The sequence below is a fragment of the Rhinichthys klamathensis genome, unplaced genomic scaffold (genome assembly GCF_029890125.1).
Source record: "Rhinichthys klamathensis goyatoka isolate OS25496 unplaced genomic scaffold, OSU_Roscu_1.1 h1tg000073l_1, whole genome shotgun sequence".
Classification (NCBI taxonomy): Eukaryota; Metazoa; Chordata; class Actinopteri; order Cypriniformes; family Leuciscidae; genus Rhinichthys; species Rhinichthys klamathensis.
In genome coordinates, this window is record NW_026606616.1 from 1472008 (window position 1) to 1497732 (window position 25725).

The window sequence follows — 25725 nt, forward strand, 5'->3', positions numbered from 1 at the left end:
ATGGTTTCATGCAATTTTGCACCAGACCCATAACGTTATAGTAAGTATGTTGTTAACCCTCTACTGCACAGTGTTGCCATATGGCAACATACCCTTTCTTTGGACATTTCTTGAAATTTGAAAATAAACATGAGCTCTGATTGATCTTAAATTCATAATAGAACCTGGTGGTAACCAATGATATGCTTTGATGACATCACGACATTACACACACCCTTGCAACGTCATTCTTTTCACACACTTTTGATGAGTCCAGCTGCTGAAAAAGTGCTCGTGTATATGTGAAGATTTTCATCATTTTTTTCATATTTCTTCGGAATAAAAAAATACATCAAGCATCTGGGATAAGTTCTAATCTTTTTTCAATCATTGTCACATTGTTTTGATACTTATATTACCTTTTTATTTAATAAAATAGGTATGTTGCCATATGGCAACATTGTGCGGTAATGGAACAATATTTTACCCATGCTAATGCAGAGTAGCTTTGTATGAATGACAATGTATGGATGCACTGATATAGTTGGATGGTTGTATTCTACTCATATATTTATATATATTTGTATATATTTATAAAGTAAAGTAAAAGTAAAGTATAAAAGTAAAATATATATCCGTCTTGACCGCTTTGATCACTGGCCAGAGATGGGTACACCAAAAGGAAGGTGCAAGAATCCTGGCTGCAAGGGCATCGTCAGAGTTGTTTGCTCTAAGTGCAAGGTGCACCTCTGCCTCAAAGGTGGGGTATGTGATGTGACAAAACGGCCGGCAGATTTTGAAAATACACAACTCAAAAGGTCCTACCTTCTTTCCTCCAACGCTGGCCCTGACTCCACCCACTCCACCCATTCGAAGAGGGGCATGGGGGAGGGGGGTATGGTACGACCGTTTGATTGACGCACTTACTGTCCAATGATTCTAGGTGGTCTTGGAAATGATTGGCTGGAGTTTTTCGAGTCCTGCCCGTTCCACAGATGATTAAATTTTTTAATTTTCATGTCAGTGCTTCTAACTCAGTGGCTGTAAGTGAGTTAAGTATAGGATTTCAAGTGATTTTGAAAAAATGGTCAAAAAAGAAAATCACATACCCCACCTTTAACGGAGAGAACAACTGCTTTAAGGCGTTTCACATCGAGTAGTTTCACTTGAACAGTTCTTATGAGTTTGCGTCAGATGTTTTGTAAATGTTGTTGAAATAATCGTTTCACATTGAGTAGTTTCACTTGAACAGTTCTTATGAGTTTGCGTCAGATGTTTTGTAAATATTGTTGAAATAATACTTTGAAAATAAGTTTCATATTTTGTACACAAAGCTCTTGAAAACCTTTTAAATAATAAAAACAATTTCATTTCTAAAAGACAGGTCTGTAATCATCTATGAATTTCATGTAATTTTGGGAGAAAACGCATCAGGCTGTTCCTTTGTCCCATTAGATTACCAATTCTTCTATAAAAGTTACATTCATCTCTTACATTCAGCTCCGAATAGAACGTCAAGTGTTGTCATCTGCATTTTTGACAGCACTCTTCCTTCTGATATGTAAGCCAAGGGAAATGTATTAATAACTAGTTAAATTTGTAGATAAAATCTATGAAAATAAGAGTTTTGGTCAGCCAAAACTCTATAAATAATAAAGCTTAGGACATAAAATATTAAATATTAGCATGGCTTGCCATACTTTAATAGTCATGTATTCTGTGAGAAGGCACTTCCGCTAGAAGCTGATTGGTCCGTACTTGGTGACATCATATTGGTAATGCTTTGTGGGGCCGCCTAGAGATTTAATTACGGATCTGTGTTTCCACATTATATTATACGGGCAGTTTTTCCTCTTTGTAACCCTCATTTTATTGATTTCAATGTGTCTGATTTTCCCGTTTACTAAGAACAAAAACCTTTCTTCATGAAATAAACCCGCTCTCGAGCTTCTTGTCCCCGGACCAGCGCGTTGATTCTGGAGCCAGTGTTTTTGTTAGTGAGCGATCCTGGGGACGCGCGCTCGATCTGTCGGCATGTTCGGATACCCGTCTGGAGGGTTGTAAACCACAGGAAAACAGTACTGCAGTAAGTAAAATAAGTGACTTAAATAATATGGCAGAGGAAGAAAAAAAAGATGAGACCATTATGTGTCACTGGTTGGGCATGTAATGCAGCACCTGTAGCAGCGCTTCATGGCTAAACAAAAACATCTAAAACCAGCCTGAGATGGTTTGCTGGTCGTAGTTGGTTTAATATCGAGCTGGGCAAGCTGATCTCCCAGCCTGACCTCCCAAAAAAGTAACGTTACCCAATTCTTGTCTAGAAGAACCTGTCAACAGACCACCCTGAGGGTCTCCGAGTCAGGTCCGGGTGGTTTAATAGGCACATATCCTTGCTTAACATGGTTTTGTTCCGCAGTGTATCTATCTATCTATCTATCTATCTATCTATCTATCTATCTATCTATCTATCTATCTATCTATCTATCTATCTATCTATCTATCTATCTATCTATCTATAGATAGATAGATAGATAGAGACACACACACACACAACACTAATGAATAATTTAAGCTCATTTCAAGTTGAATATGTAAGCCTGAAGGACGGGGATGGAGTGGACTGGGACATATAAATGTATGCTTAAAGAGACAGTAGCTTCAAAGCATATCTCTTTCCTCACTATTGTTTTCTATAGTTGTGAGAGCTGAGTTTAAAAAAAATGATGGACCATTTGGCTACCACTAGTAGCACCCAGGGGCCGGTCCTGTGTGAACCCTCTTATCCTCCCTGTAAAATGTCCCGTATGGAGAATCCAAGAGATCTACCTTTACCCGGAGTCACACCTGTGAGCCTGGCCTCCAAACAAACAACATCATCTCACAGGAAAGGTATCCATTCACAGACATACACACAGATACAGGGCCATGTCTGCTCATAAGATGTCTGAGTGATCATAATTCTTCCTTTCTGTCCACACAGGCAGTCTGCTTCCTGTGTTCTGTATGGTGGAGCAGAGTGATGTCCCACCCTCAGAGAGGAAGAGGACGGAGCATGCAGAATTTGTGCTGTTGAAGAAAGACCTGCTGTTCAGCCAGATTACAGAAGCTGCACTGCAAGAGCTGGGATACACACACACCGCAGCGGCTCTGGCTACAGGTACACACACACTAATGAATAATTTACGCTCAATTCAAGTTGATTATGTGAGGCTGAAGGAAAGGGATGGAGTGGAGTGGGACTAAAAAAACTACCTGCATCATATGATATTCCATTATGTGCATTACACATATACCATTCAAAAATTCAAAGATTTTTTTATGTTTTGGAAAGAAGTCTCTTATGCTCACCAATTCCAAACACATTAAAAACAGTAATATTGTGAATTATTTTTACAATTTAAAAGAACTGTTTTTTATTTTAATATATTTTAAAAATATAATTTACCCCTGTGATGGCAAAGCTGAATTTTAATATGCTGATTTGGTGCTCAAAAACATTTCTTAATATTATCAATGTTGAAAACAGCTGTGCTGCTATTTTTGTGGGAACCGTGATACATTTTCCCAGGATTCTGTGATGAATAAAAAAAAGTTAAAAAGAACAGCCTTTTGTAAAAAAAAAAAAAAAAAAAAAAAAAACTTCTGTAACAAGACACAAGTCTTAACTATCACTTTTCATCAATTTAATGCATCCTTGCTGATTAAAAATGTTAATCAAAAAATATATAAATATATATCTCACTGACCCCAAAACCTCTGAACAGCAGCTTACTTGTAATACAATTTAGACATTAAAAAGGCTGCACAATTAAATTAGACAATAAATAAAAACGCATCAGCATTGCAAAAATATTTAGGTAGTCAAATCTCACCTGAATGCTTTTTTAACATAACATATATGGTATGTTGTTAACACAACAACAACAACTCCAGAATCCAGATAAAGAAAAGGAACTAGGGGGTCAGGAACTATATTAGGATATTGTAATAACATTAATGTCTGCTTTAGGTCAGGTTCAAGTTGGCCATTGGAACCCTGTGGCTCTGTCCACTGTGACAGACACCTCTGAAGCAACAGTAGGAGACATGCTACAAGACCTTTACCACGTCATCACCTTAAGAATAAAACTACACAGGTACAACCTTCACACACACTTACTTTGAGTGTCACGTTTCTCTCTGGGCTTTAGCAAACAGGCCTATCAGAATGATGAACTACTTAAGAGAATTAAAGCTGTTCTGATTTATGATGATTCATTTTTCACAGGTAATTTAGTATTAAAACTAATTTCAAAATTATTAAAAGTTATTATAGTTATTAAAGTTGAGGATAAACACATAATAATATAGCTATTTGTGAAATAATAATTATTTGTGATTAATGTCCTACAGTGTAATTAATTATTGCAGTACACTGTTTTTTTCTCACTGACTCACGCACATTCTCTCTCTCTCTCTCTTAGTGTTTCTAAATTAGAGGACTTACCTGCTGAGCAGTGGACTCATTCTACTGTCAGAAATGCACTGAAGGAGCTGCTGAAAGAGATGAATCAGAGCACACTGGCTAAAGAGTGTCCATTATCTCAGGTACACGTTCACAACAAAACTGGTGCGCAATTAGACACTGTAAATATTTAGCTGTACACCATCCATATAACATGCATACTAACTTGAACACAGTTAATTGCATGTAGCTATAGAATATAACAGGGTTAATTGCTTCATATCTCATGGTTAAAGAGCAGAACTATGATCAAAGAAGCGCATTGAAGAATACACCCTACCATTAAGATCCATCCCTAGTTTGAGAACCAGCTATTAAATCTATTTAGCAAGGAGAAAAAAACCTTTAGCACATCTTTTCTGGACACATTTAGTCAGTTCCAAGGCACACTTCAAGGCCTAATTCAGTATATCCAATGACTAAATTTCTCTTACTGTCATTTTTTTTCATGCACACGAACACATATTGACTTGTCTTGTATTTTTGTTTGAAAGAGCATGATTTCATCAGTGGTAAACGGCACTTACTACGCCAGTATTTCTGCTGCGAGATGTCAGGAATTCGGCCAGTGGTACAAACACTACAAGAGGGCAAAATCTATGATGGGTGAGCAGCAACTTTCTGTATGTTTTCTAAACATAGCTCATAAATTCACATTCTAACAGCTAGTAGTTTTCTAACAAGTAGTCGTTTTGTTTTGTTTTTATATTTTGCTAAGAATTTATAGTAAGGTTTCATTCGTTAACATTAGCTTATGCAGTAGGTATTACAAAGGTATTACAAATTGTTGTTCATAAACTCACAACCGTTCAAAAGTTTGGAGTCAGTGTGATTATTATTATTTGAAAGAAGTCTCTTTTTATCACTGATGCTGCATTTATCTGCTTAAAAACGGTAATTTTGTGAATTATATATTAATTATATATATTATTATGATTTAAAATAACAGTTTTCTATTTTAATATATTTTAAAATGCAATTTACACCAGTGATGGCAAAGCTAAATTTTCAGCAGCTATTACTCATTACTCAGCCATTATTCATTTCTTTCACAAAAAAATCTTGAAAAAAAATCAAAAAACAGTAGTTCAGTAAATTAAAATACCTGCATATTAAAATACCTGCATATATGGCAGACTTGATTTCGGCTGTGAATTTTAAATAGGCCCCAGTGATTTAAAATGACTATTGAGTCACTAAAGATTTTTTACTTCTACTCAGGTGACGTGAACAGGCACTGCAACCAACCCTCATCTTCCAGCCAGCCCACCATGTACCAGCAACCAATGGAAGGCAGTGGGGCGGAGTCACGCGGTGTTGTCCAGATGCAGGCTGGAATGCCTGGTCTGGTGATGGCTCAGCTCCTCTCACAGCAGCATGCCATGTCTCAATTTCTCACACACCCTCACACACACGGGCCTCATCCTGCGCCTCTACGGACTCCTCCAAAATGCAATGTGTCCCCACCTACAGTAACTCAATGTCCCTCACCTGTCACCGACGTGTCACCTGAAATTTACCATTGGGTGCGTGAGGAGTTGAAGAGGGCGGGGGTTTCCCAAGCAGTGTTTGCACGAGTGGCCATTAACAGGACTCAGGTAAAATGATAGAATTTCATATGCATTCAAAGTATATCCATTTATATTAGTCCTTACATTCCGTGAATTCTTATAAATATTTATTGCATTTAAATATGTATGAAATGTACATGCCATACACCATACCATGAATGCAATGTTAGTTGCTTTGGATAAATAAAGTGTCTGTCAAATGCATAAATGTGCTGTGTTGTAAGGTTGTAAAGTTTCATTTACACCAAGAACGATGACTACAAAGATAACTATGACAATAACTATATTAGCGTCCACAACAATGCACAATATCGTTCTGTTTATTATAAGCATGCGCTCAGTGATGGACAGTAACTAAGTATTTTTTTTACTTTGTTACTGTACTCAAGTAAATATTTCAAGTATCTGTACTTTATCTGAGTATATATATATATATATATATATATATATATATATATGCGTGTGTGTGTGTGTGTATTTCTACTGCACTACATTCTAAAGCATAATGTTGTTCTTTTTACTCCACTGCATTTCATAAAAACATCGTTCCTCGTTATTTCGAGCTGAAGAAATCGTCACCCCTAAGATGCAAGAACGGTGTCCGATTTGTGAACGAGCTTATTGTTTTCAAATAATCTGTTGAATTGGTTGACAAATCACACTGAATAGCTGTTCATTCCCGAATAGCTGTTCTTGAATCAACAACTGACTGATTCAGTGATCCAGTCAAAACGAGCCAAGAACCAGGATATTGCCAGCATGATGGTGCAGAAAGTAGGTTACTGGCGCTGAATTTTAGTTCTGAATACTGATTATTGTAAATGAAATTAAATAATTTATTTGTGAAGTAAATCTGCTGTAAAAGGGCCAGCTATTTAAGCCACCTGATATCTTTGAATGTGGGCATTTGTGTGGCGTCTGTACGGGGTAGGCGTTGTTTTCCCTAAAATCGCCAATTAATTAATGCATCTTCCCCGCGGTCGTAGCAGTTACAAATGATATAAAACTAGTATGTTTGTATGTCACATTTACACAAACTTTGTTTTTCCTTATTTTTCAAATACTGTCATTTTACCAGATTGCACACTTCAATTATCAATAAGTTAAATTGATATTTTAGTATATTGAAGTTTAATGTTTTTATAGTGTTGGTGATAAAATAAAAAGTTAACTTATTTGCAGATCAATATTATATACCATATTATATAATCTTTCTTATTAGTGTTGACTAATGAGTCTGACTAGTGCTGGCTAAATAATAAACATGGTTTATCGATCAGTACTTTTTACTTTTAAGTACATTAAACAATCAAGTACTTTTGTAGTTTTACTGAAGTCAAATTAAAAAGGACCACTTATAGGTATCGTCCTTGGTGTAAATGGGCCTTAACTCTTATTTCCCCCTTTTTATTAGAGGTTTCTAATATATATATTAATAGTATATCTAATATACATACATTTTTTATCATATAATTTTTAGTTGTGTGTGTGTGTGTGCATACCTCTTAAATGTTATATAACTGTGCACATATTAAAGTGTATGTCCCTGTAAAAAACAACAACAACAACCTTGCCACGTGTACTGTGTTAGACTAACTGGGACTTGTCACAGCACTTGAATATTGTTGCCCTATTATTGGTTTGATTGTTTTTGTTCTCCTCATTTATGAGTCGTTTTGGATAAAAGCATCTGCTAAATAATTAAATGTAAATTGTATTTTGGAATAGGGCCTGCTGTCGGAGATCTTGCGCAAGGAAGAAGACCCACGGTGCGCGTCTCAGTCTCTTTTAGTTAACCTTAGAGCCATGCAGGCCTTCCTGCAACTGCCACAGAGCCAGAGGGACTCCATCTATCTGGAGGAAAGAGAGCGCAACCTCAACAGCACCTACAACACCAGCTCACCTCTGCCCATTCAGGTTCACTGTCATTTAAATTGAATTATGGACCAGAGATGTAAATTAGCATGTGCTATAATCTCAATAGACAGTGCAGATAAATCTAAAGCAGATAAATTATTAATAATAATAATAATAATAAGTGCCATTTGTTAATGTCTATAAAACAAATCTCTCATTACAGGCAAAACTTTCACCTGTTTCCAAGGAGATTGTAGTGAAAGTGGAATGCGATGATTCTGGAATCAACTACGGCATCTATGATGAAATACAGCAGGAAATGAGACGAGCCAAAGTGTCACAGGCATTGTTTGCAAAAGTCTCTGCAGCCAAGAGTCAGGTACATGTGTGTGCATGTGTACTAAAGGAATCTAATATACTAATAAACAGGAGGAAAAAAAAAACATTACACCTTACAAGATAGTACATTTAGACAGATTCTTTTATCCAAAGCGACTTGCACTGCATTCAAGGTATATACGTTTGAAACATATTTAAATGTATAATAAATATTTATATGAATGCAAGGACTAATATTCATACAGTAGTGGCCAAAGGTGATGTCCGGAGGGGATATTTGTTTTTAATGACCCTACAAGTTTGATTAAACCATCAAAATATGAGGAAAATATTTTACATATGAGGGAAGAACAAAACACTTGGTCAAGGTATTTATCTGACAAAATTATTTTGCGAAAATGGCAAAGCTACAGGTTTTATTTTCCTTTGCAAAAAATGCATAGAAAAACAAAAAGCTCAAAGGAAAAAGCATAAATTGACAACAACAGAAGTTATTAATAATTAATTGGTTCTCTCTAGTGTTGGCAGGTGTTCATAATTTCTTTGTATGACAGCCTTGTCTGCAAAATTTGGCATGCTTCGTTGCTTTATCACACACACAAAAAACAGTTGACTCCAAGCACAACTAAACAATATGCTTACAAAATCTTTAATACATTTTTTATAATATTTGAATAAAGGGTGAATATGTAATTTTTCCTAGGCCAGACATCACTTTTGGCCACTATTGTATATATACCTTGAATGTAATAAAAATAATTAGTATCCCTCCCAAGTTTATGAGAAAATATGTACAGTCGGGTCCAAAAGTCTAAAAGACTTGTGAAAATGCTTTTCTTTTGCATTTTCCCCCATTACAAATTAAATTATCAGCATAAGAATTTGTGAGATAACTTGAAAATCTTACGTTTTGAACAAAGGCATTCATATGGTTAACGTCACAAATTTGCTTATTTGTCTACTGACCTAGAAATACTGCAGAACTTAAAATATTTCTTGAAAATTAAATATTTATCTCCTACATATAAATATTTATTATACATTTAAATATTTATGCCACAGAAAGCACATTTTACATCGAAATATTTCCTCATGTTAAATCGCTAAAAATCCTAAAACATTACATTAATCACCAGGATTAAATTAGACTTTGAATCAGATTTTCAACATTGTCTGAGATGTTTGAACCCCACTGTTTTTTGTTTCTGTGTTAGGGTTGGCTGTGTGAGCTCCTGCGCTGGAAGGAGGAGCCTTCTCCTCAGAATCGTACACTGTGGGAAAATCTGTCTTTGATACGCCAGTTTCTAAACCTCAACCAATCAGAGCGAGATGTTATATATGACCAAGAGAGCAATACTGGGCAGACATTCTACTCAGAAAAACACACAAGACCACTGACTGAACAACTGCAAGTAAGAGCTCACACACAAACAATTACAGTACATTATGAATATCCAACTGCTGACTGTACATTTATAGTTTAATTTAATCTATATAAGCCATTTTAAATTAGCCATATTTTGTAAAAAATTGTTGGTTTGTGAAGTGTTCACTCTCATAATAATTTACCTTATCTATATTTATTTTATAAAGGTGATACCACAGCATGTGGTGACTCTAAAGCAGCACCAACAACTACATACAATTCCACCTCAGCACCATCAACCCTTCCTCCAGCACCATCTTATCACTGGAGGTCCTAGAGACTCTCACATGGGCCCAAATCTTGGCGGCAGGTCTTTACCACCAGAAGCCCATGCAATCTTGCAGAGTTTCATTCAGGAAGTGGGACTACATCCAGATCAAGAGGCCATTCATACACTATCTGCTCAACTGGGTGTAGCCAAAGAGGCTGTTCTCAGCTTTTTCAATGGTCACAACTGGCTCAGACAGGAAGAACAGGACAACAGCAGAGAAAGAGTGATTGGGGAAAGTGAAGATGATTACATGGAGGCAGAGGATGAATGCAGGGAAGCAATGGAAAAAGATGAGAAGACAACTGCAAACATGATGACAGGGAAACAAGACATTGATGCGGTGGAACAGAATGCAGCTACACAAACTCGTTTTATCATTACTATTAAAGAAGAGGAGGAGCTTCCATGTAAGGAGGAGCATGATGATAGCCCCGCCTACTGCCAATTCATAAACTCCTAAAAATACATACACTACAGTTCAAAAGTTTGGGGTCATTTTGTTTGAATAAAATTAATACTTTTATTCAGCAAGGACACTTTAAATAGCTCAAAAGAAATTTATAATGTGACAAAATGTTTCCATTTGAAAAAAAAAAAGCTACTCTTTTGAACTCAACTGTTTTCAGCATTGATAATAAGACAATTTTTCTTGAGCACCAAATGAGCATGTTATAATGATTTCTGAAGGATCATATGGCACTGAAAACTGGAGTAATGATGCTGAAAATTCAGCTTTGCATTAAAGGAATATATTACATTTTAAAATATATTTAAATAAAACACTTATTTTAAATTGTAATAATATTTCACAAAAGACCTTACTGACCCCAAACCATTGAACGGTGGTGTATTAAATCCCATTTAAACAAATAAACAGCAATGAATACCGGGTAATATAAAAATTTAAATGTAGCCTATTTACAGTTGTGCCTTTATGCACAAGGTGTTTTGCTAAAACCTCAATCTTTGGATGGACTATAGAGTTGGAATTTTGAGGATTTCACAATGGATGTGCCAAGGACAGAATAAATTAAATATCACTGTTCTTATTTCTAAATAAATGTTCTATTAATATTAGGGGTGTAAAAACTCTGATGCGATGTTGAGTGATAATAATATTCAAACCAAATTGAGACACCATTTTCATAATGTATCACTTAATTAAGGAAAGAATTGCAATTGAATTGTTGTTAGAAAAATATTTACACCCCTAAATGAATAAGATTTGCAATTTTATAGTATCATTATTTATTGGCTGTCTCGTTTGCTCAAATCCTCAACTGTATCTTTGCAGGCAGGCAACGTCAATCAGTGTTAATGGTGGCATATTTAGCCAGGCAGTGTTGTCTTTTACAAGATAGTTGCCAGAGGCCCTGAAACCATGATGTATTATATGTTTAGAAGCAAACAGCACATTACTGTATTATTGTCAATAGAACAAAACACAATAGAAACAGCACTTTGAATTACAGTGAATAATTCTCTCTCTAATGAATTACAATAAATCTGTAGTGTTATTGTTCATGTTTAAAGCCATTTTATTCAAGAACCAGAATGAAAATGGGCTTTATATGGATGTTTACTGTGATGGTGTTCTCGATTATAACTTCCTTTTTACACTAATTAGCATCAGAACTGACAATGCTATTGCCTTCAGCATTTTCTTACCATCTTAAATTGAGTTTTTCTTTTTAATTATTCAGACACTTTCACCACCTGCTGCTTCCATTTTCTCACATTCCTCACACATATCACTCTATATGGGGTCAACACTATCTGCTACAAAAGAAATGTGTCAAATATTTAATATTAATACTGACAAATCTAGCATTCACCAGGAATTCATTGAGAATACAGGATATACTGAATTTAAACTCCATCGATTGAACTGTCACCACAATCAAAAAAGTATTAAGAGTATTGGCAAAATAACCTTTTTTATTTTTCATTTCACACTTGTATTAAATGCAAGAGACACTTTATTTTGCTAGATACTAACATGATCCACTTAAATAAAGGAAAATATCTAAAAATCCCACTAACTTTGATTTTGTCCAATTTCATAAATGTTTTCATAAATATCTGACAGTGTTGACAAAGAGTAGACTGAAACCTTATGTTTAAAAATTAGAGGAATATTCTAAAAAGAATATTTAAAAAAACTCTTCCTTCTGCCAGTACATATGAGTAACATATAAATCATATATATATATAAGCTGTATATATATATCTTATTTTGTCCTTAAGTTATATTAAGAATTGAATTATGGTCTGGCGAGTGAGGAGGACAGGTGCGTTTAGGGGTGAAAATCAAATGAGATGGTTAATTTGTGTTACGAACATTTTTAGCAAAGATTAATCAAATTAATTTCAAAAACTAATGGCAGGTAAAATGGGACGTGCTCGAAAGTCACGTGGTAAAATGGGACGTACCTCGAAAGTCACGTGTTTATTGGTGGCTTTTTGGTGATATAAAGAAAAATCTCTCCATAATGCACTTAAAGCTCTTGTATTAGACGAGTTATTTCTGACTTTCCACAAAAAATAACGATAAATTATCGCGCACATTTCTAACCTGTGATATCTGAAGTCGCTCACAGGCTTGAGGCTTCCCGTCTGGAGTCACGTGCTTGATCAGCTGTTCTGCGGCACATCCGCCTAGACTCGCGCTAGAGTGTTTACATGCAGACTGCACTGGGCAGAATGGGCAGACCCGCGTGAAGCGTTGCAGGTAAATAGGTGAGCTTAATTCCCTTTACTGCATTGAAACTCTCGTTTACGATTGTCGGAGTGCTTGTCAAAACTAAATGCTGGGACAACAAAAGTCTGAAAAGTTATGCAATGATTCATATCGGAAGTGTGGAGCTGCCAGCCCCGTTAGGCCTTTAGACTCAAGAGCTCCATCAATAAATCCAACTTTAACATGTTTTCTGTCGTAAAGCGTCGGGGACATGCATATGAGTGATTATAACGACCACTTTGAAATTTGTCTTTGATATTTAGGTTGTAGGGGTGCCTGTGTAAGTTTCAAATTGAATTACATTTTCCACATTAGTCCACAAGTTCAATGTCTGTCTGATGTAATATACATATCCTTTAATTTTTCTCTCCATTCTTTTATCCTGACATTGGGGAAGATGATGTGTTTTGTTTAGGAACTGATGGGATCCTTCCTCTTTTTAGTTCTGCTTAGGGATGCTTCATGAAATCTTAGTTCTCATGTCTGACCCTTACATTCCCTTACATTTCAGAATAACTTATGTGGGTTTTTTTAAATGGTTGATTCTTACATTTTTATGTTTGGTCCTATGGTCACTAAATACAGTAGGTACAGTTTTGCCTTAAGCCAGTAGGGATGTAACGATTCACTCATCTCACGATGCGATACGATTCACGATACTGGTTTCACGATACGATTTTCTCACGATTTTTTTAACAAATGAGATTTAAGACAAAAGTGTCCCTTTTATTATTTCTCAGACAAAATGCTGCACATTTCTTTTTAATTTAGAATATATTTGTCAAATAATAAAACTACATTAAAAAAATTCCCTTCAAGGTTGTTTCAACTCAGTCTTTCTGTCTGTTTGGTCAAGAGGCTGGACACTGGTACCTTCGCACACTACGTAAAAGACTGTGTAAAATTAGTAGTACCAGATTGACAGGGGTTTTACATTGTAATAAAGGCAAGATTCTAATTTTGTTATAATTTGTATCATTACACTAGTAAGAGTAAAAAAAAAACACATTTAGAGAAAGAGATAGTAAAATAAATACAACACCTGGTTGCCACGGAAACACTGATGCACCTTGTGATCTCCGTGGCTCTCGCAATTGTAGTATTAATGACTTTTACATGAAAACGGAGGTGACTGGTGTTACTCACGGTGGTGATTATTATTAGTCTACGGAAAGTCAAAATGCCGCCACACCTCCGATTTGAATGAGTCAACGTCAACATCTACGCTTGCCGTCGCCAAAGCCATGTCTACTGTTTGACGGCACGTGCACACCAGTCTATGGCACACACTGGTGCGGCGCGAGCGGAGCAAACCGAGCGTTTTCAGTTCATTCCTATGGAAGTTGAGCTTGGCTCACACAAGATCAAGTTCCATGAATGAAGTGAAAACACTCGCTAGCTTCACGCCAGTGTGTGCTCGCTGCTATTGTGCTATTGTAAAGCGAGGTTCACAACTTCACAGTAGGCTATAGTAAACGCGCCCTGCGGTTTAAAACGTGTATCGCGATTCGTTTAACATTTCAACCGACTTGAATCGTCACACATTTTTATCGATTTTCAACCGGTTGCGAGTGAATCGTTACATCCCTATAAGCCAGTGATTATTTATGCTGTGACTTATCGACAATATGATGGCTGATATTTTAAATCTGTATTGTAATGTCTGTTTAAACTTTAAACACGTCTGATGCATAACTTATTATTGAGAACATGGATAACTGTTTAATATTATGTTTAATGTAAGCAGAAATATTTTTAAAGTCATGGAATTAAATGTGGCATTAAACAGAAGTTGTCTTTTCTTAATTACGGTTACTTATATCCGAGTGAATCGGCTTCTCGAACAAGAAAAAATGTTGGGCGTGACCTGATTTTTGTCCATTGGGAATTGATTGGATGGTTGTGGTTTGCTATTGCTGTAATCTGATGTGAGTGACAGGTTGTCCTGCCCTCGCACCAGTGAATGTGTCATCAGAAAAGAGAAGATATGTAGAGCAACAAGAGAACGTTTTTTGGATTAAAGATTACGAGGGCACATGAATTTAAAAAAAAAAAAAAAATTCACGGATAAGTCTTTTATAATAAATGCTGCAATATTCAATATAAAACAAGAATTGTCCATTTTTAATTTTTCTTTAAGCCATGATATTATCTGTTTTTATTATTGGATAAAATACAGATGCTGATAATAAATACAATACTTAAAAAAAAAATTAAGCATAAAATTTATATGGAGTAACTTAATTAATTAGTTTAATTTATTATATTTTTTCTTTGCCAACAATTTTGTCCTGCGCCAGCTGAATTTTAGTGACTCCCCTGCTGAGAATTCATTGATCATGATTCCTCTCTTTTACTCCTTTAATATTTTTGATTTAGTTTTGTATGTAACATTATAATCTATTTGTGAAGGACTATATGATTGGCTTTGGACCTGAGGGCACATAGTCTGAACAACAGAAAAACGCTTGCCATGGAATCACAAGACCAGCTTGCCGCCTGTTTACACACACACACACACACACACACACACACACACAGAGTTAAATGCCTGTCATGATGCAGTATCTAATGCATACAATGTCAGATTACAATTGCCTAATGGCCTTTGGTTAATTTATGTTTGAAGAAAGATGTGCTCTTAAAGTCCTGTAATATTGTAAAAGCATTTTTCAGTTTCTCCACTTTCCAGTTGTGATTTGTCTTCAGTTTATAGTGGGCTTTTTCAGACAAAATAGAGGGTGTGTTTGTGGTTGTCCATGTGTGTGAATGCAATGTATATTACAGAACCGGACTGTAGCGTTTTTGAATATGTTGTGCACATGATTTTCTTAAATATGTACTGCTCTAATATTATGACAAAGCATATTTCTGCACTTTCATAACATTGGGTTTTTGAGTTCATCCAGTAGCTTGTTGAATTCCTAGGAGTCATGTGATTGGTGTAGGAGGTCTGCTCTGTAATTGGCTGATGAAGTGAAGGCATGTGAGTGTGTTTAAACAGGTTTAGATCAGGGGGCTGTTCCATAAACCAAGATTAGAGTATAAGCCAGGCTTATTTCGGTTAGTCAGGCTTATTTTTGGTAGATTCGGGTTCATAAATCAAACTTAAAAAAGTTCAAACTCAGTTACCCTGGCAACTTATGCTGGGAAACTAGCCTGGTCCAGGGCAGGCTTACTGTCAGGCTAAGCCTCAGTTGTTACACAGATCCTCAACACTGACCGACAAGAACACAATGATATTACCACTGACAGTCTCTAATACCATTATTGGACTTTATAAATACACAGTATACAGAAAATCAACTTAAATAAGGCTACAATATAGACAATATAGACACATATATAAGGCGTTTTAAAGTTGTCTGTTTAGGACATGCCATTTTTGTAATAAAGACATTTTAATTAAGGAGTGCCTCGGTTATCAGAGAATTCTTTCTCTACACTGTCTCTTATATTTATATATATATATATATATATATATATGTACTTTATTATGTCTTTCAATTCAAACACATTTAACACAATTATACAAATGGATAGTTCCTTTAAAGACATCATATTTTCCCCCAATAAATATTCCTTATTTTTCCTTCTACTTTTTTTTCTTTTGTGATAATACCAACAGATATATATATATAAATAAAACAATAAATAAATATTAATAAAAATATAACATTCACATATATCAAACTCTTATAATGAATGACACATAATTCCTAATAGTTATTCAAGTAATATTATTTAAATATCAAATATTAAATATTAAATAAGTAAATAAATAAAATAACAAATAACTAGAAATAAAAGGGAAGGTTGCCTGAAAATGTAGTTAATGTAGGCCAATATTCCTTTATTTTATGGAATATTCTTTGATTTTAGAGTTGTACATATCTTTTTTAAATGTATACATTTGTTCTTAATTTAATGTTATCCTCTCTATAATGTACTTTAGAAACTAAATCTTACCACTCATTTAAAACTGGGGATTCTAGCTTTCTCAAAAAAATTATTGCATAAAAAGCTGTAATTCTCAGCATTCTAAATAAGTAAATATCATCTTTATAAAGTAGCATAGGTCCTATACCCAAAGCTATATTTTGTATCTTTATATATTTAGTTTCTTAAAAAAAATCTTCCCTGAATTAGGCTACTTCTGTTCAATTTCTTTTTTTATTAGAAGTACCTATAAAATATATGAGTGTAATGAGCTAGAAGTTTACTGCAACTTATCCAATATCCTAAAGAGAAATTATTATAATTAGAAGATATTTCTAGTGTTATAAAATATCACATATTAATTAATTTTAGTCAGAATTATTGCGCTCCTATTTGGCGCGCATGCGCGCAGCAGCGCTCGTTCAATATGAAGATTAGCAGCAAAATGGATACATTTGCACGACTTTCTAACATTTACAGATGGAGAATATAACTGTAAAATGTCATTTTTGCACTGAGGGGGAAAAAAACATGTCACAAACGCATAAAACAGCACAAAATATACACTGTTTGATGGTGGATCGATTTGATCAACGATCGACCTCTAGGGCTGCTTCAGAAACGCGTGCACACGCAATTATCTAGACTAGATAAACCTGGATCAAATTAGTGAGATTGCGTGAACTTCAATTACCTTTTATGGAACCACTTTAGCCCCAACTTATTTGTTAGGCTCATTCAAGTCCGGTTTTAGAGTTTAATCCCCGCTTTTCTAAGCTTCATTTATGGAACAGCCCCCTGGTCTGCTTCTGTAACCCTCATATTGAGCCTCTGCTACTGTGTGCTGCACCCACAGGTGTTTAGATGGAATGAGCTGCTGGGATCCTAATTCACAAAATACTGTAAATACTCCTCTGGTTTCTTTTTTCAAGTTTTTACTAGTCAAAAATAACTTTTTTGACTAGTTATGCTAATGTCTTTTTCATCTTACGTTTACTTCTGAGTCATTTTTGCTCTGTTGCTTCAATTTGGTTTTGCAAAGGTTTCTATTTTAGCATTCTCACAGTAGTTTTTTGGTTTCTCATTTCTTTATCTAAACACACACACACACACACACACACACACAGTTGATTTTTATTTTTATTTCATAGGGTTGCATGGATATCAGCCTCTGGTGTTGATAGACATGTGATGGTATAAAATTTTCATATCACGACAATTGCCGAAGCTTTTGTCATGGTATACGGTATTATCACAATATTAAATTAAGTTACAAACATATCCTCCTAACAGGTTTAATATTTTTTTTCTTAAACAACTCTAAACATTTATATACAATAAAACAAAACACACACACACAAAAAAATCAGATTTTTTTAATAATAAGAATAAGAGAGACTTAAGTTCAAATAACTATCAAAAAATCTGAACATTTTCATTCAATATCTAGGGCATGTTTTAGTCTAGATTTAAATGTAAAAATGTTTGAGTAAACAAATGTTTGAAAATAAATAGCCTAGTAAGTATACTATTAAGTATTTAAAAGGGTCTCATTATGTCCTTTTATGAAGTCTTGATTTTGTTTTTGGGGTGTACTAGAATATGCTTTCATGCTTGATTGTTAAAAAAAACATTATTTTTTACGTGTTACAACACCTCTCTCCCCTATGTGGCTTGAACACGTCAATCTGGCAGGAAACCCCTCTGTCCAAAATACGAAAAACGCTGTGATTGGTTAGCTGGACCAGTGTGTTGTGATTGGGACCACTTAGCAAGTGTTCGGGAAATGTCATGCGCCTTACCAGTTTCATCTGCTCAGGTGTAAATATTAAGGATTGCGTCAATTTCAAACCAATTCAAGCCTGATTCAGACTTAAAGGACTAGTTCACTTAAAAATGAAAATTCTGTCATTTACTCACCCTCAAGTTGTTCCAAACCTGTATGAATTTCTTTCTTCTGCTGAACACAAAGGAAGATATTTTGAAGGATGTCAGTAACCAGACAGTTGATTGACTTCCATTGTATTTGTTTTCCTACTATGGAAGTCAATGGGGTCCATCAGCTGTCTGGTTACCGACATTCTTCAAAATATCTTCCTTTGTGTTCAGCAGAAGAAAGAAATTCATACAGGTTCGAAACCACTTTTTCAGAAGTTTTTTTTTGACAGAATTTTTCTTCATGAACTTCCTTTAAGAATGTTTTAACAAACAAGAGGATTGTTCAGAACTGATTTCATGCATGGACTTTGCGAGCAGGGATTCCACAGGACGTTCCAGAGTGGTATTGTTTTTCCTTACACATTTTCTTATACATTTTAGATACGTTTTACTCCATTTAATCATGGTATTTGTCGGAAAACTATGGTAATACAAACAGTAATCGATCACATAACCATTAATAATTTTCCTAAGGGGCGTTGAACAGCCTTACAGAATCGAGAGCTTACAGTAAACTACAGTAAACACTACATCAATACTGGAATGTTAGTTAGCAGGCTAGCAAAGGCAAAGCTTTGCTCTTTGTTATAATCATAGCAACTACATAAAACTTATAATTGGAACTGTTAATAGAAACCACAACTACAAATAATAATATACTTACAAATTGCGATCCATAAACAGCAGATTGTCCCAACAAAGTGGGAACTGCTCCATTTCAGGAGAAGCTTTTATGCATAGCATAGCCTGCCCTACATTGTACTATCTTAGGTTCTGGAAGCTGTTCTCCATAAAATGTGTAGTGCAAAGATAAATGTTTGTGTTATAATGTTCAGGAACGGTGTTTAAAATCTCGTCAGCCTTAGGAAGGTCAAACAAATGAGTTTTGGAAACGAGGTGGACAAAACAGCATCTCTTTGACTTAGGAAAATTTGGTTGGAGCTCGTTGTCTACATTGTGAATAGGTGTCATTTGTGTTTTAACAACGTTTAGCTCCCGAATATTTTGATCATTTCTTTATATTTGAGTCCAAGTTCAAACACTATCAAACGCTCCATTGTTAATGTAAGGAGCTGTCTGAAACACTGCCAGCGGGATATTAAACAGGAAGTATATGTCCGAGCTCACAACGGTTTTTGCGAGGGAACGCAAATATCTTTGTGAGGGAAAACAAAGTTTCTCGGGGGAACGCAAAAGATTTGAAAAATATTTTTTTCTCCCATCCCAAATTTTTTCCACCACCACGTCCCTTTAGGCAAGGCAAGTTTATTTATATAGCACATTTCATACACAATGGTAATTCAAAGTGCTTTACATAGAAGAAATGAAAATAATCAAAATAAATAAGATTAATTAAAACAGTTTAGAATAAAAAAGAAAAGAAAATACAGTACAGTCAGTTGGACGGACAGTGGCACAGTGCTCATTCAGTAAATGCACAGCTAAACAGATGCGTTTTGAGTCTGGATTTGAATGTGACTGTAGGAGCACATCTGATCTCTTCTGGAAGCTGGTTCCAGCTGCGGCTGGCATAATAGCTAAAAGCAGACTCTCCATGCTTTGAGTGAACCTTTGGTATTTCTAGCTGATGTGATCCTAATGATCTGAGTGATCTGTTGGGTTTATATTTCTGTGAGCATATCTGCAATGTATTGAGGTCATAGGCCATTGAATGATTTATATACTAGTAATAATACTTTAAAATCAATCCTAAATGTAACTGGGAGCCAGTGTAAAGACCTGAGGACTGGTGTGATAGGTTCATATTTTCTGGTTCTGCTCAGAATCATGGCAGCTGCGTTCTGTATGAGCTGCAATGGTCTTTTTAGGAAGGCCAGTGAGGAGTCCATTACAATAATCCACCCTGCTGGCGATGAAAGCATGCACAAGTTTCTCTAAGTCTTGACTGGAAACAAAGCATCTAATTCTTGCAATATTTTTTCAGGTGATAGTATGCTGATTTAGTTATTGCTTTGACATGACTACTGAAACTAAGGTCTGACTCTAGAGTCACAGTCCAAGATTCGGTATGGTTTTTAAAAAAAACCCGCGAACAACGGTTTGCAGTTTTCTGCAGTTGGCTTGTCAGTATCGTGGTATTAAAATATTGTGGTTATCGCGACAGCCCTACTGTGCGCTTTCCTCTCAATAACAAAATAAACACAACAAAAATTACAAAAAGGCATTTAAGGGGCTCTAGTGAACAGCTTGTAACAAACTTAAAAAACAAGACTGTCCCTGCCTGAATTCCTAGGTTGTCTATGAAAGCCTCTACTACTAATCCAAAGGATGTGATGATTACGCACTCTTCCGAGAGCCTCTCTTCCGTTAAATGACATGTGAAATGAATGCTTATACAATATTCAGGACAACATAGCTGAAAAAGCTAATCTGTACTGTCATGTCAATGTGTCATGGAAAGAAAAGGGATTAATTCAAACAATAGTCTGACATAGCCAGATCTATGTAGTCTATACAGAGCTGGTGCAAATATCCACATTGCTATGATCAGATGCTTTCTTAAATGCCTCTTTGTCATTTTTGTTGTTTATTTTGTTATTGAGGAAAGCGCACAGTGGGCTGTCGCGATAACCACAATATTTTAATACCACGATACTGACAAGCCAACTGCAGAAAACTGCAAACCGTTATTCACGTTCTTTTTCTTTTTTTTTAAAGGCTATACTTCTTTTGTTTTACATCTCATTCATGTGTATTGAATGTTAAATAAGTTAATGATAATAAGAGTGAAGAATGTATTTTTTTTCCTGCCAGCTGGCTCTTTTACTTTACTTAAGACTCTGTGTACAATTGTGATTTGTACTGTAGAGGCTCTGTAGATTTGCACTAACAAGCCTAAACAGACAGTGAGTGAGTGAAAGAGAGAACGACTGAGCGTGTGCGATTACCTGCGTCTGTCTTCGTCATATATTCATGAAAAAAATAAGTTTGCCATGTTTGAAGAGCGAATAAAGCGATCTTAGGGTGTGTTCACACCTGTCTTGTTTGGTTCGATTGAATCGAATTCAAGTTCGTTTCCCCCCTTGGTGTGATCTCGGATCTTTTGGGCAGGGTGTGAATACAGCAATCACACTCGGGGGCAGACCAAACAACCATACCGAGACCCAGCTGAAGAGGTGGTCTCGGTCCGGTTCCAAACGAATTCTGGTACGGTTCGTTTAAGGTATGAACATGACCCGACCCAATTGCAGAAAGAAATGCACCTATTTTGAGTTAACAGGCTCCCGTAGTCGGAGTTGCATTATGGGAAAGTGTTGTGTTTGCTACATTTGCTAAATGAGTCGTGGTTTGACTGGAGCTCCGAAAAGACGCGCTGCCTGATGATTAATATTTGGGCAGATGCCTATTATCACAGCTACTAGAGAGGACGCATAAAAATGCAGATGTGTTCAGCGAACGGATAAAGGAGAGGGGATTTGCACTTCCTGCTTTTCCCTGCTTGAGAATTTCTGTCCAATAAATGGAAGACCTTAGTACACGTGTGGTTTTGTTTACAAATTTTGGTTCACTTGCAAAAAGGGCAGTGTGAAAGCAAACCACACCAAACAAAAAAAAATCTATATTGTATTTGGTCCGGATCAGAGCAAGTGAACTAGCGGATTTCCTGGTGTGAATACACCCATAGAAAAAGCAATTGCAACACTTTATTTCATTAATTAATTAATGAATCAGCGTTTTTTTTAACATGCTGTTGAATGAACGATTTGACTCACTCAAAGACAGTCCGTTGCCGTGACCTAGTGGCGTAACAATGTAACCTGCACTGACTGACAGACAGTCTAGAATGCTTAGAGGCAAGCAGTGCTGATGCTGGAACTTATTGGGAAATATCAGCAGTCTTAGAAAGCCTCTCGTCCAGTCAGATTCGAGGATCGGAACTAACTGTTACACATATAATAATAGCCCAACAATCTTATTGTCAAGTTTGTTCTGTTATGTGGACCCTTATTTTGACATTCTGTTGTGTTTCCTTTAGTTCCTGTTTCCCCGCTCTGTTTAGTTTCGGTTTCATTAGTTACTAATTATGATCTCGTTTGTGGCTATAGTTGGATTACTAATAAAGCCTGTTTTGTTTTTGAATCTCCTTTGTGTTCCTGCCTGCTGACCACATCGCAACGCTTAAGCCTGGTTCAGACGGGACGATTTTTAAATTGTCGGCCGATTTTCCAAACCTGAGAGACCCCACACACGGCGATAAAAAATCACGGGTCTAACAGTTTTGGTCGTACAGTGTGTGGTGCGCTGCCACACAGCAAAATCAACACATCACACACGAACCGATTTGACTCCCGAGCATTCCCAGATCAAACGGAAAATCTCGCAAAATCCCTCGAGATAAACAATCATGGCGGACGAAGAGGATGCAGTGGCGATAGTTTGTAGTTTGTTTTTAACCGAAAAAAAACGTTATCAAAAGAAAAGGCGATGGTCAAAGAATCTCCGACGTCCACCGGACTTTCTGGTGCGCCATGCCGCCGGCTGTTTTGATTTTGTTTCCCGGTGCTTCCTCTGTGCATCGTCACCTCGCTTTCTGATTGGCTACATGCCACAGTCCACAGGCTGCGTGCTCGTTTGTCCCCCGCGGACACCACACACGAGGAGAAATCGGGCCAAAAAAATCCAACATGTTGGATATCCCCGATTTGAGATCGGAGCGGTCCTGACGTCCTTCCGAGCAGACAAGAGCAGTCTTAACACACCACACACTGCAGGAATATCTGATCAAATTATTTTACGATAATCGGAGCATCCTTAAGATTGTCGGAAGGGGTAAATCGGGACTAAAATCGGCCTAATTATCCTGCCGTGTGAACCAGGCTTAAGTTATAGCAAAAACATAAAAATATTTTAATAAATCACCTCAAGGGAAATTTCTTCACCGCGACAGCCCTAGTGTGCAGCACATATTTACATATTCATCTAAACGTTGCTCTCAGTTGCGTGGACCGCATTGGGATGTTCGCTGCAATGGTATTTCCGACTTTTTACTTCTAAGTAGGGATGTGACGGTGAGGATATTTTCCCACCGGTTAATCGACGTGTGTTCTGCTCGCTCCGCGCCCGTTGACGTGCGGCCGTGCATATGTTAGTTTCATTTTCAAATTAGCGCCAATTCGGGGTGGATTACTTGAATGGTTAGTTCATTAGCCTATTATTCTTAATGAAAAACACAACAAAACAGTGCAATGACAAATTCGCTTAAATAGGCACTTTTACATTTCGCTTTGACACCAAATATTCCGCAGTCACCTTGTCAGTCAGCCCCTTACTCTCATGATGATTGATACCTGACTCCTGTTGCTGATCTGTGCGGCGACTCTTGTTCGGCTCACGATTTATTACAGACATTTTCAGTTTAATAGTGTCTGTTCTCTAACTGAACTAATGATTTTATAAAAAAGAAAAAATCAAATCGACCGTGGGGGGCGGTGCCACGGTGGGCAAGAGATGTAACCGGTGTTGCTTCTGAACACCGGTAACACCGACTATCGTAGCAAGCCTACTTCTAAGCGAAGAACGAAAAAGAACTTCACTGAGTATATCGGGTAACTAAATCACGCTCCGTCTCTTGTACGTCACGTGTGCACGAGCACGAGCAATACGTTTCTGGCTGCAGTTCACTTAACGGCCACCGGTGTCTTGTTGCTAATAACAAGGGTTTCTGAATTCTACATATAGCCCCTTAAATGGGTGGGCTAAATAATTTTATAGAATAACCGTTTTATAAAAGCAGTAAGCTACGGAGCCCCCCCAGTCCCACTTTGTCAAAAAAATGTATTATAACTATCTCGTGGCCTCAAGATAAGTATCTCGTGGCCTCAAGATAGTATCTCGTGGCCTCAAGATAGTATCTCGTGGCCTCAAGATAGTATCTCGTGGCCACGAGTTAGTATCTCGAGGCCACGAGTTAGTATCTCGAGGCCACGAGTTAGTATCTCGAGGCCACGAGTTAGTATCTCGAGGCCACGAGTTAGTATCTCGAGGCCACGAGTTAGTATCTCGAGGCCACGAGTTAGTATCTCGAGGCCACGAGTTAGTATCTCGAGGCCACGAGTTAGTATCTCGAGGCCACGAGTTAGTATCTCGAGGCCACGAGTTAGTATCTCGAGGCCACGAGTTAGTATCTCGAGGCCACGAGTTAGTATCTCGAGGCCACGAGTTAGTATCTCGAGGCCACGAGTTAGTATCTCGAGGCCACGAGTTAGTATCTCGAGGCCACGAGTTAGTATCTCGAGGCCACGAGTTAGTATCTCGAGGCCACGAGTTAGTATCTCGAGGCCACGAGATAGTTATAATAATTTTTTTTGACAAAGTGGGACTGGGGGGGCTCTGTAGTAAGCCCATGTTTCATCTACCAATAAATAATGCATTTTTTTTATTTAAATACAATTTTAAAGGTTTTTTTTTTGGTGTTATAGAAAGGGCCACCCTAATGTACATTTATATGTATACAGCCATAATCAAGCTTTTCTCATAGATTATGCATGTGTATAAGCACATAAACCTACACAAGCACAGGAAATGTTGCATCTGAATCAAGTAAATTTTCTCAGCACAGTTATTTGGTGCAGTGATAAATATTTATGTGTGTGTGCATGTGTGTGTGCGTGTGATCACTGCGCATATGTTTATAGCTAATGAAATATGCAGGGATTCATTTGGGGAGTGATTGCATCAGTGCTGCCTTTAGCCTGCAGCTGTGACAGTAAATGCAGTAGTTCCAGTGTTAGAAACAGATAAACATTAAGGCAATAGTTTCATGCTACACCAACCAAACATTTATTTAGCTAATTGTAGAGAGAGAGCTATTTATTTTGATTTATTTATTTGTTTTACTTAATAATATTTATTTTTGTGAATGTCTTCATTCGGTTGAATTCCTTTGTGTGAGGGATCTTGCACGTCCAGTTCATTATTATTGTAGTGTTCAGCATATTTTAATTATTATTCATGTGTCTGTCTGTCTATTCCTGTAGTTGTCCCTGAGGCTTTATGCTAATTTCCTGCACTGTACTTCACTGCAGAGGATCCTGGGATTTCCCACTGTACCAGAGCGCTAATGCATAAATCTAATTGAGCTGGACCAATGAGGTCTATAATAGCTGGAGAAAGCTATCCGTTAGCGTTCCCGTTCAT

General features: G+C 36.6%; 2 protein-coding genes across 7 annotated transcripts in view; both read left to right on the forward strand.

Moving 5' to 3' along the window:
* The first annotated feature begins 1742 nt into the window (after window positions 1-1742).
* satb1a (SATB homeobox 1a) lies at window positions 1743-10498 on the forward strand. The gene is made up of 11 exons (XM_056250724.1): window positions 1743-2065; window positions 2679-2871; window positions 2963-3139; window positions 3992-4118; window positions 4446-4569; window positions 4981-5092; window positions 5708-6084; window positions 7786-7974; window positions 8138-8293; window positions 9468-9665; window positions 9847-10498. The coding sequence occupies exons 2-11, from the start codon at window positions 2703-2705 to the stop codon at window positions 10408-10410; spliced, it is 2193 nt and encodes a 730-aa protein (XP_056106699.1). The 5' UTR covers window positions 1743-2065; window positions 2679-2702; the 3' UTR covers window positions 10411-10498.
* Window positions 10499-12569: 2071 nt separating this feature from the next.
* The window catches only part of tbc1d5 (TBC1 domain family, member 5), a 36221-nt gene continuing 23065 nt past the window's right edge, over window positions 12570-25725 (forward strand). For 5 of the 6 annotated variants that reach the window (XM_056250725.1, XM_056250727.1, XM_056250728.1 and 2 more), the window contains exon 1: window positions 12570-12689. The gene's annotated coding sequence lies outside the window, so the exon portion shown is untranslated. The remainder of the gene's footprint in view (window positions 12690-25725) is intronic. The other variant, XM_056250726.1, reaches the window with a different exon arrangement.

Excerpts from the sequence above, each read along its gene's own strand:
- satb1a (XM_056250724.1), top strand. The coding sequence starts at position 2,703 with ATGATGGACCATTTGGCTACCACTAGTAGCACCCAGGGGCCGGTCCTG. Across the intron at positions 3,140-3,991 it reads CGCAGCGGCTCTGGCTACAG|GTCAGGTTCAAGTTGGCCAT; the intron begins GTACACACACAC and ends TGTCTGCTTTAG. Across the intron at positions 4,119-4,445 it reads TTAAGAATAAAACTACACAG|TGTTTCTAAATTAGAGGACT; the intron begins GTACAACCTTCA and ends TCTCTCTCTTAG.